Source organism: Maylandia zebra, linkage group LG17, assembly GCF_041146795.1.
Source record: "Maylandia zebra isolate NMK-2024a linkage group LG17, Mzebra_GT3a, whole genome shotgun sequence".
Classification (NCBI taxonomy): Eukaryota; Metazoa; Chordata; class Actinopteri; order Cichliformes; family Cichlidae; genus Maylandia; species Maylandia zebra.
In genome coordinates, this window is record NC_135183.1 from 611,175 (window position 1) to 633,989 (window position 22,815).

At 47.0% G+C, this 22,815-nt stretch overlaps 1 protein-coding gene across 4 annotated transcripts; it reads left to right on the plus strand.

Moving 5' to 3' along the window:
• The first annotated feature begins 25 nt into the window (after positions 1-25).
• ppp6r2a (protein phosphatase 6, regulatory subunit 2a) lies at positions 26-21,226 on the plus strand. 4 transcript variants are annotated; one of them, XM_076875887.1, is made up of 24 exons: positions 26-1,693; positions 6,167-6,336; positions 6,893-7,147; positions 7,716-7,902; positions 8,220-8,357; positions 8,445-8,510; positions 8,617-8,729; positions 9,085-9,198; positions 9,381-9,507; positions 9,977-10,129; positions 10,424-10,648; positions 10,742-10,806; positions 10,895-11,010; positions 11,090-11,175; positions 12,778-12,858; positions 12,964-13,061; positions 13,332-13,389; positions 13,564-13,691; positions 13,792-13,916; positions 13,997-14,141; positions 14,222-14,310; positions 14,445-14,619; positions 15,175-15,282; positions 19,854-21,226. In XM_076875887.1, exons 3-24 carry the CDS (start codon positions 6,921-6,923, stop codon positions 19,900-19,902), a joined length of 2,673 nt encoding a protein of 890 aa, XP_076732002.1. In that variant the 5' UTR covers positions 26-1,693; positions 6,167-6,336; positions 6,893-6,920; the 3' UTR covers positions 19,903-21,226. The 4 variants fall into 4 exon arrangements, with proteins under 4 accessions (XP_076732002.1, XP_076732001.1, XP_076732003.1 ...); XM_076875886.1 differs by lacking the exon at positions 26-1,693 and adding an exon at positions 2,415-2,871; XM_004575243.6 differs by lacking the exon at positions 26-1,693 and adding an exon at positions 2,416-2,871 and having other exon boundaries at positions 14,448-14,619.
• Positions 21,227-22,815: the final 1,589 nt, after the last annotated feature.

A 22,815-nucleotide genomic window follows, 5' to 3' on the forward strand; every position in this document is an offset into this window, starting at 1 on the left:
TGCTTAGGCTGCTGCCCCCGCGACCCGGCCCCGGACAAAGCGGATGAAGATGGATGGATGTATCCTTAATAAAAAAATATCTGCTGCCATAGTTTAAACACTTGTTAGATCATCCAACATGTGCTATCCATGCATATTTACTTAGAATGAAGCTTGTTTCACAGCTGAACTAATTCACATTGTTTCATAGAGTTTCTAATACATACTTTGTCTAAAATGAATGTCATCAAACACAGAAAGAAGGTTGCATTTTGACTTTCATTGTAAACTGCTGCACACTCAGGCAAAAGTCCTGAGTCTGCCCATATGGGTTTTATTTTGCTAGTAAGTAAAATAAAAGTAAGTAAAATTGTATTTGTATAGCACCTTTCAAGATAAAATCACAAAGTGTTTCACAGAAGCTAGAACATAAAACAACATCAACCAAAGGCAAGTTTAAAAAGAAGGGTTTTAACTGTTTTTTAAAAGAACTGACAGAGTCTACAGATCTGAGTGGAAGAGAGTCCCAGAGTCTGGGAGCCACAGAAACAAAAGCTCTGTCACCTTTTGTTTTTAATCTAGTGTGCTGGACAACCAGCAAGCCCTCAGGGACCTGCTGGGAATATCAGGATGAGGAAGATCACTGCTGTAAATTGGAGCCAGTCCATGCAGTCCTGAGGGTCAGGATTATATTATGGGGAAACTGGAAGCCTTGGTCAACAGCCTTGCAGCAGCATTTTGAACACCCTGCACACGTTCCAAGGAGGCATGAATCTGCTTAACATGAATATCCAAGGACAGAGCTGTAACACCAATCTTCCTAATAGAAGATTAAACAAAAGCGAGGGGGCCTAAATGTTTTAATACCAAAGGTACAAATTTATCAGGAGCAAAGACAAGGACTTCAGATTTCTCAGCATTAAGTTGAAGATAATCTTCTGCATTCCAACCTCTGATAGAATCTAAGCATCTCTGCAAGATTAGAAGTTTAGAAACATCATGTGGCTTAAAGCAGATATATAGCTGAAAATCATCTGCATAGCAATGATACGAAATGTCCTTAAAAGTGCTGAGAAGTTCCTGAAGAGGGAGTAAATATAACAAAAACAGTACAGGTCCCAGGACAGAACCTGTGGCACACCAAGAGAGGTGAGAGAGGACCTGAGCTTGGAGGAAGCCACAGAGAAGGATCACATAGATTTAAACCACTCCAAGGCCGTTCCTGATATACCCACCCAGTGTTTTAATCTATCTAACAGAATATGATGGTCGACAGTATCGAAGGCAGAGGTCGGGTCCAACAACAGTAGAGCAGTGCACTCAGCATCATAATTCATCAGTATATCACTGGACACTCTAAGAAGTGCAGTTTCAGTGGAATGAGCTCTACGTAAACCAGATTGGAAATGATCAAGAATGTTATGTTGATCAAGAACCGCTGTGAGTTGCTTGGCCACAACATTCTCTAAAATCTTGGCGATAAATGGTAATTTTGAGATAGGTCTATAGTTGATAAACGGAGAAGCATCAAGTTCGGGGTTTTTAACAGCACTTTTACAAAAAACAGGCACCTGACCAGAAAGCAGAGAGGCGTTGATGATTGTAAGCACACTAGGACCAGTGGACTGAAAGACCTTTCTAAACAAAGGTCCAGATAAAACATCAAGAGGGCAGGAGGACGGGTTCATTGAATCAACTAATTTGACCAGCTCAGGTAAGGACACTCAGATAAAGTCAATGGTTAAGCCTAAAGAAAAAACGAGGTGTGTGTCCTTTGGCATGTGTGGGGCCAGACACATGCTGTGTAAAATGAAAGTAGTAGAGAGTACAGATTGTACAATTCTGAAAACCTTGCAAGTCAGTATCAGGTATGAGCACCTTCTTCAGCACAGGCTGTTGCTCTTTTAAGCAGTTTTCTTGTCCAGGAAGATCATGGATCTTATTTTATTTCAGACATAATTAGTCCATGTCATTAAAATAAAGGAAAAGCACTCTTCTGTGAATGTTGGCCACTTTTTGTTCCATTCTCTAACAAGATAGTCTCAGGCTGCTTCGATAATGTTGATTTCTTGGGAGGTAAATCTAACAGTGCCATTGTGCATGTCTCAGGTGCACTGGAAGCAAAACGTAAATAAACGAAGTGAGACTCCGAACTGCAGCCATGGTACACTACAAAGCAGAAAACCCGACTGGTGTCAAGTCTTTATTGTGCATTTTCCACCGATTGTTTTAAAATTACAGAATGATCTTGCCTGTAAATGTTTATTAGTTAAAATGCAATTAAATATAAACGGCACTCTTCAGACAGCAGGTTTATAGCTGCAGGTTTTGAAATAATATGTATCTCATGTGAAAACGAGGACAGTTTGATGTGTGATAGCAGCGTTGCATCACTCAGCGCTTTAAGATGTTTTGGAGAGCTCGGTGCACGGTCTCAAGTCGAGGCACGTCCCCGACGCGCGTGCCCGCAACCATGTCGCCATTTTGATTCGAAAAATATGACTGAGTTTTTCCTGCTTTGCGTGCTAAACTTAGCCCCGCGTTTGAATTACTTTGTGTGCGAGTACGTATCATACACTTTGCATTTGAAATAACTCGGATTGTTATTAACACCACGTAGTCATTCACGCGGGGGAACAGTTTATTTTGTAGTCTTCTTAGCCACATTTGACTATCGTTAGCTAAGTTGAGCTAGCTAACGGAGGTCTGTGCTGTCGCAGACTGACCCCTTCTTCAAAACAAATCACTATTCGCTCACAGGCTAACGTATGTTAGCTCATACGGCTAGCTAACAGTAGCTGGACAGCTAGTGATTTAGTAGCTGGCTGCTTAACGAAAAACAGCAACAACTCGGATCACACGGAATTACTCGCAGCGGACATTCAACCAAAGGTACGTTTTAACCGGGAATTCTTATCGTGAGTTTGAGCGTAGAGCTAATCTTAACCCTGCTGCTGCAGCAGCGACAAAGTTAAACCCAAGTTAGAGAGCTATTTAAGTTGGCCGCTCAGTACACGTTAACCGTTGGTAGCTAATTAGCTTATGTGCTAATCAGAGAAAAGGAGGAACTAACCTTAGCTGAGTTGTTCCCCAACTTTAGAAGTTGGTGTCTAAATATCGTGAATTAACACTGATCGAGATACCAGTGCTGGTCTATCGGCTAACTTCGCACAAGGACTCAGTAATGGCTGTTGGATTACTTAATCGATGTTAATGTAACATAGTCGTTAACTGTTAATGTTTTTAGTCCCGTCGACGTTAACAGAACTCATTTTCTGACCGATACGTCTCTTTAAATGCTGCATGTGTTTTTTATAGCTCGGTAACTAAAGAGCCAACGTTACTTTAGGGGTGTTCGGAGTCGGCTGAGGCCAGCAACGCAGACTTACTGAGCTGGAAGTAACTACACACTCTGTAGGTGAAGTGGTAGTTTTATCTTTCATGTTGGAGTTACTGGTGACTTCAGCAGTGTATGTGCTGTAGCATCGATCCCATGTTAGTCTGGTATCATTTGGGCATTTGTGCCCTCCTCTGGAGTTAAAGTAAACAGAAATCTGAGCCCCCACCGTCAGTCAGTTGATGTGCATGTTGATCATGCCAGTGCTGTGGAAGCTCAGCTTACATGTCTTCAGTTACACACCAGTGTCTCTTATTGTCAAACAATCTTAAGAAATCACTTCAGTTACAACAGTTTATAAAGTGTGACGCGTTACCAAATCCCCATCATGTGATCAAAGTCTGAAGCCATATCATGGTTGATGGCTGACAAAGGTACTCCATAATGTTAACTTAAAATATTTTGGGACCATCGCCTGTCTTAGATATGTCTGGTCAACGTAAAACATTTTTTACAGCTTCAGTGCTTTAAAATGCAATTAAGCAGCAAACTGCAAAAACTGCAGCTTCTGTTTGCCCTCTGAAGTGTGCGGATTGGTTAATCATTTGGTAGCTGGTGTCACAAGGTTTCTAGTACAACCCAGTGAACACTGGTTCGCTATCAGCTGGACTGTTATTTACATTCACAGTGAGTAAAAGGAGAGTTCATGGCAACAGACAGGTGGGATTCCCTTTCGCTTGATTGTACAGCTTTTTTTAACTCTCCTAATTACAGGCTGCTGTTGGCTCGCATTATCCACATGTGTGCCCTTTGTGTGCCATTGTTCCTTTTTTTTCCATCATCTCTTACATGTGCCAGAAGACTGTTTTTGTTGAGGTTGCCTCTGGTTTGTTCTATTTTGGATGTAAAGTCAAGCATTTGCTTTCCTGCTCGGTGTCCACAGGGAGCATTCAGCGGGTTATTATTGCGCTTGTGTACTCTGTAAATGCATGCCAGATGGACGCTGCTGCTGCATGTGCAAAGATCCTCCTCAGGAAAATGGGAAAAGAAAAAAGGGGAAGCACTTTGATTTCCTCCTGTAGTTTTACTTCCATGGTCAACAGTTAGATCTGTTGCACTGCCCGCTGAGACACTTTGGCTTTGACAAAGTCAGCAGATGTAGCTGTTTCGTGTCTCTGCTGGTGTGTTAGGTTGTCTAGATTAGCTACCACAGTAACTGCATGGGGGAAAAACAAAACAAACAGCCTGGTCACAAAAGCATTTTGTACTTTATTATTACTTTTCTCTTTTTTAACGGATTCTAACAATATGTTACATTGAGCTGTTACACCAGAGAAGAGGGGGAAGTTGACCTAAGCAGTCAATGTGTAGAGTAATGAGCTTGCACATAGCATTTGTACAAGGTGTTACCCTGTCATATATAGAAAGTCAAAGTGGTGGATTGCCAGATAGCCATGGAGAAGTCTTCAAATAACGAGGTCAACTGTGGTACAAGTAGAGCTGGGCGAGATGGAAAATAATCTTATAACAATATCTCACGCTGTTCCCTGTCAGTTGGTATTGATATAAATCACTATTTATGCTCAACGTAAAGCTTAAAGCCTTCTTTTTACTCTTGGTGATAATATAGGATTCATTTTAGTTTAAATATTAGTCATTTTCTCTCAGAAGTTGAACGTAATAACAACTTTATACAGCAATATTTTAGCTAACATAAGTATCTAATAAACTTAATTGTAATTCTCACTGGTCAAAAGCAAAAGAGATACGGTAACTCACTTCTTCAGTTCAAATAAATAATGTCTCGTGTTTATATTGAGAAACGTCTTTACTTGGAAAAAGTCAGTTTTGAGTGAAAAAACACTTTCAGGAAGCTCCAACGTGAAGAAAGGCTAACTTTGTAGCTGCTGCCAGACGCCACAATTTGTTTTACGCAGTCAAAATAAAATATGCAGATGAACCGTTAAATTAGTCTGATATGATGTTTAATTCAGGCAGCTTGTTACCAACCGCCCTGCTTTATATGGCAGTGATACCTGTAACAAGAAGGAGTGAGTATAAAGGGGGGCAAGGGGTGTACTAGACCATATTTATGTCAAGGCTTCAGTGAAACATATTGTATTACATATATATTTGTTTTTTTCTAAGACAGTAAAAGTACACATGGGTGACTGACTTGGGTCTTTTAGGCAGGACACTGAAGTTAATATGTTCTATGATGTGTTAACATCAGTCATTAACATTTTTACCGTTCAGTTGTATTTTATTTATATAGAGCCAACAACAGTTGCTCAAGGTGCGAAAACGCCATCAGAACGTCTGTTTTTTTAGAGCAGGAAATGTTGCATCCAACGTCGGGGCAAACCTCAGAGAATCCTGATATTCTTGCTTTTCTTCATTGCATGTGTTTCTTTCACACATGCACACTCATTCACTAGCCCACTTACACAAAATGCCCTCCAAGAAGGGTAGAGGCAGTTTTACTTCGTGCCTTAGGTTTCAGTAGTTTGTGTGACTTACTTACTGTACTTTTGATTATTTATTCTTTAAAGAGAATAAGTTTTTTATGGCAGGTGCGTGCAGTGCGAGCGCTTACCTGCCTGCGCAGACGTTGTGTGCAGTCAGAATATTAAAAACTTTGGTTTCCATTATAAAAAACTACAGTGGGGTTTTTTGTCTTTTGAACACGATACATGATGTAAATTATTATTATGTATTATTTCTCATTAATAAGACAAAAGTATTTCTTATCCAATTAATGGATGTAATAAGCAATAGGTTACCTGATTACTAAAAGAATTGACTCCTGGTACCTTTTGTCAGTTAATAATCAACCTTCATGTTGTGCAGGGTATGGTGAGCCTCTCAGCGACCCGTCTCCTAAAGAGGCCCGCGTTTTAAAAGGAGACCCATGCTGATAAATGCCAGGCCTCGCCACACTCTCTGTCGTCTGCACAAACACAAATGCCTGCCTGCCCGTGGGGGAGGTCTGATTAAAGATATCCACATTTCATCCACTGGTATGTGTGAACACTTTACTGTCAGGCATTTGTGTCTTTTTCTAGTTACACTATGACTGTGTTTACTTGGACCAATGTGCGTTTAAATCATGACAACGTTTTCTGTCTTAACTGATATCACCTCCATGTTACGTTAGAGCGTCAGTTACGGTCCAGGTTTGAACTTCTGCAGCCATCGACACTGCCTGATGTCTCGCAGCTTAGCACGAACACTGACAAGACCATATGTTTCTGTCTCATAAACCTATGAAAAATTCAGTGCAGGCTGTATGATGTGCTCTACATTATTGCAACATTGTGACTACAGTTGGCCAGATCTTACTTTGATCACCCGAGTCACATTAGGCCCGTGAGAGAATGCTGTTTACAGGACAGATTAAAGTTAATCCCAGAATATTACCGTTGCTGTGAACATTGTCTTTGGTATAAAAGGATAGAAGTACTAGTGCTGTACTAATCCTCTTGTTTGTTTACGTCAGCTTGGAGCCCCTGCTTCCTCATCCCAACCTTTCACTCTTAACTGTCCTACTCCTCTCTCCTCGCTCTGTCGGCCCAGGGCTGTGTCCCCCCTCCCAGCGGCCACCATGTTTTGGAAGTTTGACCTGCACACCACCTCCCACATTGACCAGCTGCTGGACAGGGAGGACGTGACGCTGAGAGAGCTGATGGAGGAGGATGACGTCCTGCAGGAGTGCAAGGCCCAAAACCGTCGGCTGCTCCTCTTCCTTTCCCAGGACCACTGCATGCAGGAGCTGGTCAGCCTCATCACCACAGAGCCACCTGCTGATCTGGAGGAGCGAAGCCGCTTTAAGTGAGAGCCCACACTGACTCTTAGAGACTGCTGGGAGAGTGGAGACATTACTTAAGAGTTAGATTAGAAGACTGGGAGCAAGACGAACACGAAGTGGAACATGCACCTATTTCCAAAGACAGATGTTGAGCCTGAGTTGAATTGATTTGCCTTGATGTCAATTAGATACAAGCACCACAGTTAACTCACTTGTTCAGTTAATAATTCAGCTCATGGGTCACATAATAAAGAAATCTAACTCTCTCCACATACACAGGATTTATTTAGGATTTATGAACTTTACCAGGAAAATGCTGTTGTTGTTTGATATGCACGCGCTGGTATTTTTAGATTAAATGCTGAAGTTTATATGCACTGTTGTTTGAAAGGAACGCAGCAAAAAGAAACTTCCAGCTTTTTGCATATATCCACGTTTTGCTGCTGTGATTAAATCCTCACACACGTTGAACCTGTAACCCCATCACCTTCATTTTTCCTTCACTCATACTTGCAGTGATACTTTGAAATCTTTAGTTTGACACAGAGATCTGATCTTAACGTCAGTCTGTTGTGTTTTTCCCTCTGCAAGGTTTCCCAATGTTGCTTGTGAGCTTCTGACCTCAGATGTTTCCATTATAAACGATAAGCTGGGTGGAGACGAGTCTCTCCTCGAGATGCTCTACCACTTCCTGGAACAGGACCCACCTCTCAATCCTCTACTAGCCAGCTTCTTCAGCAAAACCATCGGCAATCTCATTGCCAGGAAAACCGAACAGGTAACTAGTAAACAAGATATGAATTCCTCTCAGATTAAGCGAATCATTTAGGAACATTTCCACACACCAAAGTTTCAGAGAGTAATAGCAACTGGAGCAGGGCGTTTTGTGGGGTCTGCTGAGTTTCCTGGGACTCAATAGAAATGCTCGTCCCCACTTTGGAAAGTCAGTCTGTTCCTCCAAAGGTTCCTAGTCCCGGAGGAAGAGTCCAGTGAAAACATGCCTAGAGAGCATAAAAACCCTCAAATGTGAAAATCTAAGATTGACATTAGCTGTCTGTTAAAATCCACAGTCTTTCACATTGTGTCATTTTCCAGGTTATTACCTTTTTAAAGAAAAAAGAAGGCTTTATTGGTCTGGTGCTGAAACACATTGACGCCTCTGCCATGATGGACCTGCTGCTTCGCCTCATCAGTTGTGTGGAGCCTGCCCCTTTGAGACAGGATGTTCTGCATGTAAGCGACCGAAATGGCTCGTATGTCCTGTGAGTAAGCTCGAACCTGTCGCATGCTTTTAAGTGATCTGTTTCTTTTGAATCCTAGTGGTTAAACGAGGAAACGTTGGTTCAGAGACTCACAGAGCTCATCCATGCTGGCAAAGATGAGGAGGTGAGTGGGTGCAGCGCTCGCTGTGCTGGCCGAGTGTCGTCTCGATGTTTCCTAATCATTTTTATTGATGGGTTCCAATAATTTAATTGGATTATTTATTTTTCAGAGACAATCAAATGCGTCCCAAACGCTGTGTGACATCATCCGCCTTAGCCGAGATCAGGCCAGTCAGATGCAGGAGAACGTAGAAGCCGACCCACTATTGGCTGTGCTAGAATCGTAAGTCTGCGGAGCGCTTGTATGTTTGTAGTAACGTACAACTCTCTGTAGGAACTGGGGATAGCTTTCCCACATCACTCATGCCTGCTCTTCCTGCTCTGTCCACACCACACACCAGCGTCATTGTTGACTGTTGTTTGCTTAGTTCTTGACCTGAAATGGAGAGGCATTAAAAACCTCAGGTTGTAGCATGTGTACACACAGACCTGCTGGCAGAGCCTGTTTGACTGCAGCTTTGATTTTGTGTGGGTGTGTGTGAGGTTGACTTTGTGCCTTTTGAAAATGCTTCCTTTTGCATCAGAAGCTAAAACATTGTTGCTAGCTGGCCTGTTAATGGTGCATAAATGTGTTCCAGGCAGGAGAGCGTGGCGGGGCTTCTCAAGAACATGTTTGAGGGGGAGAGGAGCGAGGCCTCCATCGTTAATGGAACTCAAGTGCTACTTACCTTACTGGAGACCAGGAGGTCTGGGTGAGTCCCTCCAGTTCTTAATCATTCAGGATGTAAATTGTGCTAATTTTGGTGTCTTCCTGACTCTTAAGTGACGTCATGTAGTAAATTTGTATTTTACTCGCCTCTCAGTCGAGACAGTAGAAAAAACCCGTCACAGTCACTGAGCTGATATGCTGATTGTCTCTGCTTGTGTCTGTCAGGTTGGAAGGGCTGATGGATCTGTATTCTCAGGGTTATGAAAGGTCTTACACTGTCAACAGCAGTATTTTAAATGCCATTGAGCCCCATTTAAAGGACTTCCAGCAGCTTCTTCAGGATCCCCCCAAGGTAAAGACTGCAGTGTAGTCAGAGTGTAAGCATGAGCATGGTGCAGCCTTTGAACACTGGAGTCACTCAGCTGCATGTTTGTAATGGTACTGCACTTTTCAGCGCTGGTCTCATTTTCCAGTATTGTACAGCTGACGCTGCTGTTAAATGTCATGTTATAGTTTTGACTTGATTTGGGGCAGGGATAGCTCAGTAGGTAGAGTGGTTGCCCCGTGATCGGAAGGTTGGGGGTTCGAATCTACCGAACGGCTACCCCCTGGTACGCCTGAGCGAGGTACCGTCCCTACACACTGCTCCCCGGTGCGCCTGCTTAGTGGCTGCCCACTGCTTCACTGAGTGAATGGGTCAAATGCAGAGAGTAATTTCCCCACGGGGATCAATAAAGTATACATCATTATTATTATTATTATTATTATTATTATTATTATTAAAAAACAATGTCCATATGCTACTTTCACTCTTTCCTCAGAAAAGTGCAATATTGACGACCTTTGGCCTTCTAGATCAGCCACTGGGGAATGCTCGCCTTCATGTGGCCCGGCTGGTGGCTGCCCTGCTCCAGACCAATGCACCCAATATCTGCCAGGAGCTCTGTAACCTGGCCACCATGGACCTGCTACTGGTAAGGCTAACCTTTCTAGAAGATGCCGTTTGTATATTGTACAGTGTTTTGGGAAAATGCATGGGATTTGTACGACGTTAGTCAAAAGGTTGGGAAGCACTCTTTACCCATCTGTGAAAGCAGGTTCAAATAACCCTGCCCTGCTGTACTGGTTCACGGTCACTGGTAAGGCTCCAATATTACCAGCACGTGTTAAAGGGCACAGAATCAGCTGTTCATATTTTTTCTCAGTAACTTGCTAAAATGTTTAAAATGAAATGCACGTACTGGAAATCCTGTGTCTGCCTCCTGTAGGATCTGTTCTTCAAATACTCCTGGAATAACTTTTTGCACTTCCAAGTGGAGCTGTGTGTGGCCTCTATCCTGAACCATCCTTCCTCAGAGGAGCGGCCAGGCCTAGGCCTGCAGAACCACGAAGAGAGCGCTACAGCGTCCAGCCCTCAGGCGCAAGAGGAGGACGCGACAACGGATGGGACGAGCGACCCACAGACCTGCATCCACGGTGCGCTCGTGGCACATGTAAGTGGTTATGCACGTCCCGCCCTCATCACACGACATTGAAACATTTCCACAGAATCGCAGCGCTCACATGTTGCTGTTTTAAACTCTTAGCTCTTCCAGAAGTGTCGACTGCTTCAAAGGATCCTTGATGCCTGGGAGGAGAACGATAGAATACAGTAAGTCTTCCTTCTGTAGGTTCCTGTGTTTTTTTTCTTACAATCAGTGCTTTGAGTTGAAGGTAATAACTGTGTCTGTGACTGTCAGGGCTGATGGTGGTACCAGGAGAGGCAACATGGGTCACCTGACTAGAATAGCCAACATGGTGGTCCAGAACCTGGAGAAAGGACCAGTACAGACCCAGATCTCTGACCTCATCAGAGGTATTTATACAGTTGTCCAGTGTGACTATTAAATCTTCCATTTTAACTGAAAATCACTGACCAGTGTTTGCTTTTGCAGAGCTGCCAGAAGACTGCAGAGGTCGCTGGGAGAGCTTTGTGGACGAGACCCTGAGAGAAACTAACAGGAGGAATACCGTAGAACTGGTGAGTCCCTCCCACCAAATACCTGGCAGGTACAGCACTGTGCAGAAGTCTGAGGCAGGTGAGAAAATGCTGTAAACAAGGGATGCTTTCAAAACTGGGAGTGTTAACCATTTATTCTCATCAGTCAACAAAATGCAGTGAGTGAACAAAAGAGAAATCTAAATCACATCAACGTTTGGTGTGAGTAGGGATGGGTATCGTTTAGGTTTTATCCGATACCAGTACCAAACTGGTGCTTAAACGGTGCTCGAACCAGTGCTTAAAGAACGGAAAACACAAACTTTGTCCTAAACCTCTCATGTTTAGCTGTTTCCCTCTTTTTCTTTGGTCATTTTAGCCTTTGTGGCCAGGGTGAAGGGAGTATCTGCCATCAAACAAGAAGACAGCCGCATGTAGCTATGATGATGTTTGCTAGTTCACCTTACATGCATTAATGTAATAACGTGGTTAGCCTACTCAACGTAAATTACACACCAACAACATTAAGCTACTCACGCAGAGAAGAACGGCTGCTGCTGCATCATCATCCTCATCATTTCTGCTACACTGGCAGGGCTAGGGGCCAGGACTCTCCTCTTCGGGTTCTTGGGGGATGTTGCTCCGGGTCCGATAACAGGCACCACACCCGCAGTAGATGTGCTCGGTGTGAGGTCTCGCAGCAAGCTATCAAATACGGCGCATTTCTCGGCTTTAAAAACCCCCGCTATGCGTTCATCAGATTCGAGGTGTTACCTCCTTTGACAGTATCAGCTTAAAGCACTTGTTGCTGCTGAGTTTGCATCTTTTGCTGTGAAGAATTTGACCGGTCCTCCTTGGGCATTTTTAATCTGTAGCTCTGCTCTAAAAGAACTTACGTACCTGGCCCCGCCTACTACGCTCGCAAAGGTAAAATGATTGGCTAGAATCCAAAGTGTCTGACATCTCAGGAAAATAAAGCTACCGTTACTACCGTTTATGTCAGAACCGATACCGGTGCCCATCGCTAGGTGTGAGCAGCCGTTGCCTTCTGCTACGTACACGTGCACACAGTTGTTGAAGGAACTCGGCTGGTAGCTCGTTCCAAACATCTCAGTCAACTAAGCACATCCTTCTGTCTCTTCATGTAATCTCAGACACACTCGATGTTGATCAGGGCTCTGTGGGGGCCGGACCATCCCTTCAGTACTTGTTCTTCTTTATGCTGAGGATAGTTCTTCATCACTTTGGCTGTCTGGTCTGGTTGTCCTGCTGCAGAATACATTAGGGGCCAATAAACAGTCATTTATATTTCTGAAACTTTCTGTGTTTGCAGCATTTTTTCCACACCCGCCTAAAACTTTTGCACAGTGCTGTCTCATTTCCTCTTCTTCCTCTTCTTCCCCCACGTTAAGTCCAGCTCTGCGTCCTGCAGCAGCAGTTAATCAGGACAGGAGCGTGCAGCCCACAGCAGAGCAGACAACCTTTTCAGCAAATTTGGGCTTTGAGATGATTTATCGAATAAATAAAAAATATCAGCAGCAACAACTCCGAAGTGTCTTGACCTACATGACCTATGTACATTCAATACACTGACACACCTCATAGCGCTGTTACACTGAGCTTGTTCTGCACTCTGTCCTGCAGGTAAGCACTCACAATATGCACTCGTCCAGTGAGGACGATGACATGGAGAGCCCCTTCCCCAACGACCTGTCGCTCCAACAGGTATCGCAGCCGCGCTCAGAAGCAAATCTTAACACGCTGCCGCACCACTCACGATGACACCAGGAACAAAAGTATGAGCTCACCAGTTGTGCTTGAACTTCACAGGCTTTCTCAGACTATCAGATCCAACAGATGACTGCCAGCTTTGTGGATCAGTTTGGCTTCAACGACGAGGAGTTTAGCGAACATGATGAAAATATCAAGTAAGTCTTCTAAGGAAAGGAGTTCAGAGTTTTCATCCTGATCTGTAGTTCCCAGGGATTCTTTTGGCATCATGTGTGTAGTGCAACAGCGGCCAGCATGTTTGACTGCTGGCTTACAGCGACATAGGATAGCTTTGGTGTCTTTGTTCAGATAGTTTGGCCCTCCAGGTGTCACAGGAGGAGGCGGCTCGAGCTGTCGCAGAGTTTATCGAAATGTCCCAAACATGTAATGTGTGTGTTGTTGCTTCTGTGTGTGTTCTCCCTCCTCAGCGCTACGTTTGACAGAATCGCCGAAATAAACTTCAATCTAGATGCTGATGATAACAGTGTAAGTGTGTGTGATTCTTTAAAACTCGTCCAGTGATGGGCGTGAGCTGCGTGTTTCTGCTGTGCAGTGAAAGGACCGCATCACTGCTAATTAGTCACAACACGCTCCTTCATAAATATGTCCACGATGTTACGATGTTTAACCCACTGAAAGCTCTCCTTTCATTGTTCACAGGCCAACGCAGCTGCATTTGAAGCCTGCTGCAAAGAGAGGATACGCCAGTTTGATGATGCTGAAGAGGAGGAGGATATCTGGGACGATAAGGAGATCAACTATGCAACTCAAGCTAAATCCAGAACAAGGTCAAGCTGATGCCGTGTTTCATCCTCACTGCACTTTGTTGCATGCCGTGGATTTGTTTCATTAAACCTTTAACTTAATGAGCTTCTCCCTTTCTTCCAGGTTCGGGGTCTCTCAAACCTCAGAGGGAAGCTCCAGGAGCAGCATGGAAAACGGAGGTCGGGAGCGGGACCGTGCATCTGAATCGGATGAGGACGAAGACTCTGAGCAGAACACGTCAGATTCGGGTAGATGGGAATGCAGCCAAATGTCGCACTGACCTGTGAACAGCCTCTCAGGTCTTAAAAGTGTTTGGTGTCATCTCCAGGTCCTGGCTGGACAGCAAATTTCAGGGATTCTGGAGAGAACGCAGCATCCCAAACCTCCCCCGGGTGGGAGAGCTCAGCAGGGAGCGCGACCGAGACACAGCAGACTGGCTGGGCTAACTTCACTGAGTTCCAGCCTTTCTCTGGGTGAGCAGTCACACAGACCGCACTGGTGACGGTTTTCATAGGAACGCAATGCTCAATGCTCTCTTCCTGGTTTCCCACAGTACAAAGACAGATCCCAGGTGCAGCTCTCCTGTGGAAACGGGCAGCAGTGATGTCGATAAACAAGCCAAACAAAACCACGAGAAGAGCGGTGAGTCGCACGTCACCGCTCCGGCCGGCAGATCCTCTCCTAAACTCATGTCCAACTCAGGAACACCGGTTCTTAATTGGAGCAATAAATGAAGAAAAGTGTAATAACAGTATTTTTCTGCACGTGTCTGTCAGCAGATGTTAGTACCTCCCCTGGTCCAGCAGGAGAAGGAAGAAAGGCTCCACTCGTGGCCTCAGACAGCAGCTCCTCCGGAGGCTCTGACAGCGAGGAGGATGACAAAAATGCTGGTGCTCCTCCCACCTTAGAAACAGCCAGTGCCCCGGGCAACAAGACGGCGGACCTCAAAAGGTGTGCGTCGTCACGTCTTTCAGAATGTGTCATATCAGTGAAAGCAGTTGGGCGTTTAAAGCTCAGTGAAACGTATCCGGCGAGTAAAGCATGAGCGCCGAAAAACAAACGTCCTGAGACTGTCCACGCTGCACACACACACAACCTCTGTGTGTGTGCAAACATCTATATTTGAAACATAATTACCACATTGATGTAATTATAGAGCGCGCTGGAATTTGAAATTGCTGCATGCATTCAGTTGAGCTTTGCCTTTCTAAGTACAGTTCACCCCGGAGCTAAAGTTTGTCATGTTAACACGGAGCCAGCTGAGCTCCACACAGATCATGAGCATTTTGTATGCCACTAGTGGATCTGACCACTCAGCCTTCATTTCCACATGCTCCAAACTAAATGGACAGCTGGCCGTCTTCACGTTCAAAAATGATGCATTCTGCACGAGTGTCCATGAGCGTAGCTGTTCTGAGCTTGTTTCCCTCTGCTGGTCTCCCAGGTTGGTTTTACAACTAAAAGCATAATAAATGTTACATTTATACGTGTGTGTGTGTTCTGCAGTGAGGAGTGTCCGGTGTCTCTGGAGAAGCTCTCCCTGTCAGATCCTCCTACAGCTTCAGAGCAGCAGCCTGCTGAGGATCTACCTGTAAACACGCAGACTGACAGGAAGTAAGTAGCCAGGAAGTAAAGCACCTCGAGGTGCTTTATGTTGTAAGGTAGACCCTACAATAATGCATGCAGACAACAATCATATGACCCCCTGTGAGCAGCACTTTGGTGACAGTGGGAAGGAAAAACTCCCTTTTAACAGGAAGAAACCTCCAGCAGAACCAGGCTCAGGGAGGGGCGGGGCCATCTGCTGTGATTGGTTGGGGTGAGAGAAGGAAGACAGGATAAAGACATGCTGTGGAAGAGAGACAGATTAATAAGCATGTCAGCTCAGCTGGAGAGACATGAGTATTTCCATCCTTCCTGCTGCCTCGAGCATCAGCCTCTCGTCACACTTCCTTCTGCACAGTGTTAGCAGATGTAGTTTGGTAGAAAGATGAAACGGCTCCTAGTGCATTTCTTTGTATGTAAAACTGCACAATTATCCTGCATTTGCAGTGCAATGCATCATGGGTTTGCTAAGAAAATGTGACGCTGCACAACAGTAGTCACGAAGTAAAGCAGGTCAGTAAATATGGTCCATCCATCCATCTTCATCCGCTTTATCCGGGGCCGGGTCGCGGGGGCAGCAGCCTAAGCAAAGAGGCCCAGACCTCCCTCTCCCCAGCCACCTCCTCCAGCTTATCCGGGGGAATACCAAGGCGTTCCCAGGCCAGCCGAGAGATATAATCTCTCCAGCGTGTCCTGGGTCTGCCCCGGGGCCTCCTCCCGGTGGGACATGCCTGGAACACCTCACCCAGGAGGCGCCCAGGGGGCATCCTTGTCAGATGCCCGAACCACCTCAGCTGGCTCCTTTCAATGTGGAGCAGCAGCTGCTCTACTCTGAGCCCCTCCCGGATAGCCGAACTTCTCACCCTATCTCTAAGGGAGAGGCCAGCCACCCTTTGGAGGAAGCTCATTTCTGCCGCTTGTATCCGCGATCTCGTTCTTTCGGTCACTACCCACAGCTCGTGGCCATAGGTGAGGGTAGGGACGTAGATCGACTGGTAAATTGAGAGCTTCGCTTTTACACTCAGCTCCCTCTTCACCACGACGGACCGGTGCAGCGTCTGCATCACTGCAGCTGCAGCCCCAATCCGTCTGTCGATCTCCGGCTCCCTTCTCCCATCACTCGCGAACAAGACCCCGAGATACTTGAACTCCTCCACTTGGGGCAGGAACTCATCCCCGACCCAGAGTGGGCACTCCACCCTTTTCCGGCTGAGAACCATGGCCTCAGATTTGGAGGTGCTGATCCTCATTCCCGCTGCTTCACACTCGCCTGCGAACCGTTCCAGTGCGAGCTGGAGGCCCTCACCCGATGAAGCCAACAGAACCACATCATCTGCAAAAAGCAGAGATGAGATTCTGAGGCCACCAAAGCGAAAGCCCTCCGCCACTTGGCTGCGCCTAGAAATCCTGTCCATAAAAATTATGAACAGAACCGGAGACAAAGGGCAGCCCTGGCGGAGCCCATCACCCACCGGGAACGAGTCCGACTTATTGCCGGCAATGCGAACCAAGCTCTTGCAACGGTTATATAGGGATCGAATGGCCCGTAGCAATGGGCCAGACACCCCATATTCCCGCAACACCTCCCACAGGACACCCCGAGAGACACGGTCGAATGCCTTCTCCGAGTCCACAAAACACATGTAGACTGGTTGGTCAAACTCCCATGCACCCTCAAGTATCCTGGAGAGGATAAAGAGCTGGTCCAGTGTTCCGCGACCAGGACGAAAACCGCATTGTTCCTCCTGTATCCGAGGTTCGACTAACGGACGAACTCTCCTTTCCAGCACCCTGGCATAGACTTTCCCAGGGAGGCTGAGGAGTGTGATCCCCCTGTAGTTGGAACACACCCTCCGGTCCCCTTTCTTAAAGATGGGGACCACCACCCCGGTCTGCCAGGCCACAGGTACTGCCCCTGATCTCCACGCAACATTGCAGAGGCGTGTCAACCAGGACAGCCCTACAACGTCCAGAGCCTTCAGGAACTCGGGGCGGACCTCATCAACACCAGGGGCTCTGCCACCAAGGAGTTGTTTAACTGCCTCAGTGACCTCGCCCCCGGAAATTGGCGGGTCATTCCCCTCATCCCCAGACTCTGCTTCCTCCTCGGAAGACGTGTCAGTGGGATTAAGGAGGTCCTCGAAGTATTCCTTCCACCGCCCGACAATTTTCTCAGTCGACGTCAGCAGCGCTCCGCCAGCACTATACACAGTGCAGGTAGAGCACCGCTTTCTCCTCCTGAGACGTCTGACGGTTTGCTAGAATCTCTTCGAGGCAGTCCGAAAGTCTTTTTCCATGGCCTCTCCGAACTCCTCCCACACCCGAGTTTTTGCTTCAGCCACTGCCCGAGCCGCATTCCGCTTGGCCTGTCGATACCTGTCGGCTGCCTCCGGAGTCCCACAGGCTAACCAAGCCCGATAGGACTCCTTCTTCAGCCTGGTGGCTCCCTTCACCTCTGGTGTCCACCATTTGGTTCGGGGATTACCACCACGGCAGGCACCAACCACCTTGCGGCCGCAGCTCAATGCAGCAGCTTCGGCAATGGAGACGCTGAACATGGTCCATTCGGACTCAATGTCCCCGGTCTCCCTCAGAATGCTGTTGAAGCTCTGCCGGAGGTGTGCGTTGAAGATCTCGCGGACTGGGGCCTCTGCTAGACGTTCCCAGCACACCCTCACTACGCGTTTAGGTGCACCAGGTCTGTCCAGCGTCCTCCCCCGCCACCTGATCCAACTCACCACCAGGTGGTGATCAGTTGACAGCTCAGCCCCTCTCTTTACCCGAGTGTCCAGAACATATGGTCGCAGGTCTGCTGATACGATTACAAAATCGATCATCAACCTACGGCCTAGAGCATCCTGGTGCCACGTGCACTTATGGACACTCTTATGTTCGAACAGGGTGTTCGTTATGGCCAAACTGTGATTAGCACAGAAGTCCAATAACAAAGCACCGCTTGGGTTCAGATCAGGGAGGCCGTTCCTCCCAATCACGCCCCTCCAGGTCTCGCTGTCATTACCCACGTGAGCATTGAAGTCTCCCAGCAGGACAACAGAGTCTCCAGGTGGAGCACCCTCCAGCACCCCCCCCCCCCCCCCCCCCCCCCCCCCCCCCCCCCCCAGGGACTCTAAGAAGGCTGGGTACTCTGAACTGCCACTCGGCGCATAAGCGCAGATGACAGTCAGGACCCGTTCAGGGAACAAACCCTCTCGTCCACCGGGAAAAACCCCAACGTACCGGCAGCAAGCCGAGGGGATATTAGAATACCCACCCCAGCCCGCCGCCTCTCACCAGGGGCAACTCCAGACTGAGACAGGTTCCAGAGCCCAAGCCATGTGTAGAGGTGAGCCCGACTATATCTAGCCGGTACCTCTCAACCTCACGCACTAACTCAGGCTCCTTCCCCACCAGAGAGGTGACATTCCATGTCCCTATTGCCAGTCTTGGCAGCCGGGGGTCAGTCCGCCAGGGCCTCCGCTCCTGGCCGCCACCCGGCACACAATGCACCCGACCCCTATGGCGCCTCCTGCGGGTGGTGGGCCTGCGGGAGGATGGGCCCATGTCTCCTCTTCGGGCTGTGCCCGGCCGGGCCCCATGGACTAAGGCCCGGCCACCAGACGCTCGCCCTCGGGCACCCTCCCCGGGCCTGGCTCCAGGGCGGAGCCCCGGTAACCCTATCCCGGGCAGGGTAAACTGTTCCCTCGATGTCCTTTTCATAAGGGTCTTATGAATCGCTCTTTGTCTGGTCCCTCACCCAGGGCCAATTTGCCATGGGAGACCCTACCAGGGGGCAAAAGCCCCCAGACAACATAGCCCCTGGGATCCCTGTGACACACAAACCCCTCCACCACGATAAGGTAGCGATTCAAGGAGGGGTAGAAAGATGAAACGGCTCCTAGTGCATTTCTTTGCATGTAATGCAAAGAAATGCAGTAAATATGGTGCTATATGCAATAGTAAATAATGCTTTAGCACACAGCATGATTGTATATGTGAAAGCCAAGTCGCTCACAGACGAGCTGACGCTGTTCAGCAGTGGGCTGCACACTTTGAATCATGTAGACTCCAGCGGGGGGGAGGAGTCTGCTGAGTGCCTGCAGAGGCCACTGCTGCTGCTTGTAACATGTTGTTGTCTAAAGCAGACACATAGCCTTCATAGAATCATGAAATCAGTTAACTCGGGTTACACTTTCTGATTTAAAAACACATCTTTGTTAAGTACGTTTAGTTGTTAAAGTATGTTTGTATACCAGGAGAATATTTAGTTGCTGCATTCACACTAAATGTAAAGCACTGCATTCATGTTAGTGGAGGTGAATGTGTCAAAGTTTGTGCATTTGGGGGAATAATGGGAGATGCCACTCTCAGAAGTGGAGCTCGGGGTTATCGGTTCAGCTTTGTGGTTGAAATGGGAAACGAGGAAATGCTACTCACACAATGAGGCAAAACTTTGTACTTGGAGCAGCAGCAGCCTGTTCCATACGGAGGCAGCAGACAGACTGCAGTCTAACAACATGTAGTGCTGGACGTGCATCGTGTCTCCTGCACGCAGCTGACTGTTTCCTTTGTCGTCCCAACAGAGAGGAAACGCCACCACCCCAGGAAGTGTCGGTCAACGGGCCCGTGTGAGCGCGATGGGCGCCGCAGCCCCTGAGAGACGCAGACTGTCAGCCTCCTCCAGAGTGACTCCCCTAAATAACCTCACTGCAACTACGGTGTTTTTACTGAATCACTCTGCCATGTTATTGGACCTGGACACTGCCAATCGACACCAATAACGAGGCGGCAGGACATGTAAAAAAACAACCCCCCCCACACAAAAAAAGAAAAAGCGAGACGGAGCAGAGTGCAGAGGAATCTTCTTCAAAGCCTTTTCCTGATGTTGCACATGATCCCGTGCAGTTTTAATGTAGCAGCGATCTTTGAAACGACAGAGTCCGAGGGGTAACATCGTCACCGCTATTTTTTTATGTCCTCAAACATTACTCTCCCGCTTCCCACCCTTTGGGATTTTACATGGGCACCCCGAATGGATAGCACAGGCCAACTTTAAATGATGCCTCAACAATAAATACGTTGTTTTTCCTTCAAGCTTAAGAAAAAGCACTTATGCAGCCATTTACTGTACATTATAGCACAATGATGTAAGTGTTGTACCTTCATCTCTGCTGGTTGTCTCCTCTGTCCTCACATCAAGGTTTTATCCAGTGTTTGGGTTTTTTTGGTTTTGGTCGCTGTTGATGAAACATCCTCACCATCGTACGTCACCAGGTTTCTGAATGTTTTGAAGTGCTTCAGGACGCTCTGTTGAAGAGGAGGAGAAGCGGGTCAATGAACAGAGCTCTAATAGTATTACTGTCTTTTGCTCATGTGCAATAATGTCAATTAGCCATTTTATTTAAAAAGAAAAAATCTGGCATCAGAGACTCATTGGGTAGTTTCAGATTTGGATATGATCTCAATTTTCTCTTCTTTTACTTTAGTGCATGTATAACCGGTTCTCTGTTGACCTAGCTAGTGAGCTAAGACCTTCTGATTGTATTGACCTTTACGTTCTTGCTATCCCCCTTAAATCAACCAAACTTTATCTACCTATATACAAATATTATCTACATTTATAAGTAATTTTACAAGCAACCTTGAGATTACTATTTTTGTCTGTTCCTTTTCTCTCTTTCCACCAAGCACTTACTCACAGGGGGAGAGTGACATTTGGTAAGAGTGACGCTGTATGCCCCCCACCCCCCTATTATTATTATTATTATTAATTTTTTTTTAAGGTTAATTTTATTTTGTTTCTGAGCAGCAGAATTGGAGGGAGAGCAGGTGTGAGTTCTGCAGAGCTACAGGCCTCTTTGGTGTACTTAAATCATTTGACAGCGATCAGGTTCTATGATTATTGTTAAAAAATTCAAATTAAAAGTGTCTGGCTGACCACATTAATACCAAAGGCTCTGCTTTGCTGGTCTGGTGTCATCTTTGCACTGGTGCAGTACGTTTTGTTTTCAGAGACCTCGTCCACACGCAGTTCCACACGACACCTCATGATGTTTTATAGTGCAGGGTTAAGACCCCACAAAAAGACCAACCTCTATGAGCAAGCGACAGTGGGACGGAAAAACTCTTTTACCAGGAAGTAACCTCCGGCAGAACCAGGCTCAGGGAGGGGCGGGGCCATCTGCTGCGACCGGTTGGGTTTGAAGGGAAGGACGCGGGACAAAAGACACGCTGTGGGAGAGAGCCAGAGATGAATAATAACTAATGCAGAGTGGTGTAGAAACACCAGCGTGACTTTATGGGGGGAGCACAAACTCCCTCCAATGAGGGGATGTTCAGAAATCATGTGATCAGCTCATCAATGTGGCCAAAATTGCTTCGGAGTCCGCAGCCACTCAGGGCCTGAACACGTTCGGTTTCAGTTTTCCCTCCGACATGTCTGTGCAAACACCACTGCTGCACATGTGGCGTGCACACTTTGCTCCTCCCCCTCTGCTTGGTTTTGTTGGTCTTTTCCTTCCTAAATAACCTGGTCATGAGAGGTGTGTTGGTTTAAGATTTTCATTCATTCTTTTCAGCATGTAAAGTGCAGTGTTGCCCCACTGGGACAGATCCACTCTGAGGGTTCTAATGTGCAGCTGTGATGTTAGAAATCAACAGCAGCACTGAGGTTACTCTGCATGAAAATGATTTTCCAAACAATGCATTTTATCTTTTTTTTTCGTCATCTCTGTTTGGAGTAGGCAACGTTCATCTGTGTTGTTCGGGGCAGAATAGTTTTGTTGGTGAGCAGAGAGGGCGTCTCTGAGGGCTGCAGGTTTAGTCCAACCAGCTAATGCTTAGAAAGCCCGGCTGTGCTTTCAAAATGTCAGGAACTCTCCATCCGTCCATCTTCTTCAGCTTCAGCAGCCCAAGCAGAGAAGCCCAGACCCCCCTCACCCAGGGGGCGCCTCCTGGGTGAGGCTCCTTTCGAACTTCTCACCCTATCTCTAAGGGAGAGGCCAGCCACCCTTTGGAGGAAGTTAATTTCCGCCGCTTGTATCCACGATCTCGTTCTTTCGGTCACTACCCACAGCTCGTGGCCATAGGTGAGGGCAGGGATGTAAATCGTCTGTTGATCTCCGGCTCCCTTCTCCCATCACTCGCGAACGAGACCCCGAGATACTTAAACTCCTCCACTTGGGACAGGGTCTCGTCCCTGACCCGGAGTGGGCACTCCACCCTTTTCCGGCTGAGAACCATGGCCTCAGATTTGGAGGTGCTGATCCTCATTCCCGCTGCTTCACACTCGGCTGCGAACCGTTCCAGTGCGAGCTGGAGGCCCTCACCCGATGAAGCCAACAGAACCACATCATCTGCAAAAATCAGAGATGAGATTCTGAGGCCACCAAAGCGAAAGCCCTCCGCCACTTGGCTGCGCCTAGAAATCCTGTCCATAAAAATTATGAACAGAACCGGAGACAAAGGGCAGCCCTGGCGGAGCCCATCACCCACCGGGAACGAGTCCGACTTATTGCCGGCAATGCGAACCAAGCTCTTGCAACG

Bases quoted from the DNA above. Each gene is read 5' to 3' on its own strand.
- ppp6r2a (XM_076875887.1), top strand. From the start codon at position 6,921: ATGTTTTGGAAGTTTGACCTGCACACCACCTCCCACATTGACCAGCTG. The intron at 10,807-10,894 runs GTAAGTCTTCCT...TGTGACTGTCAG, and splicing joins GAGGAGAACGATAGAATACA to GGCTGATGGTGGTACCAGGA. The intron at 11,176-12,777 runs GTGAGTCCCTCC...TCTGTCCTGCAG, and splicing joins GGAGGAATACCGTAGAACTG to GTAAGCACTCACAATATGCA.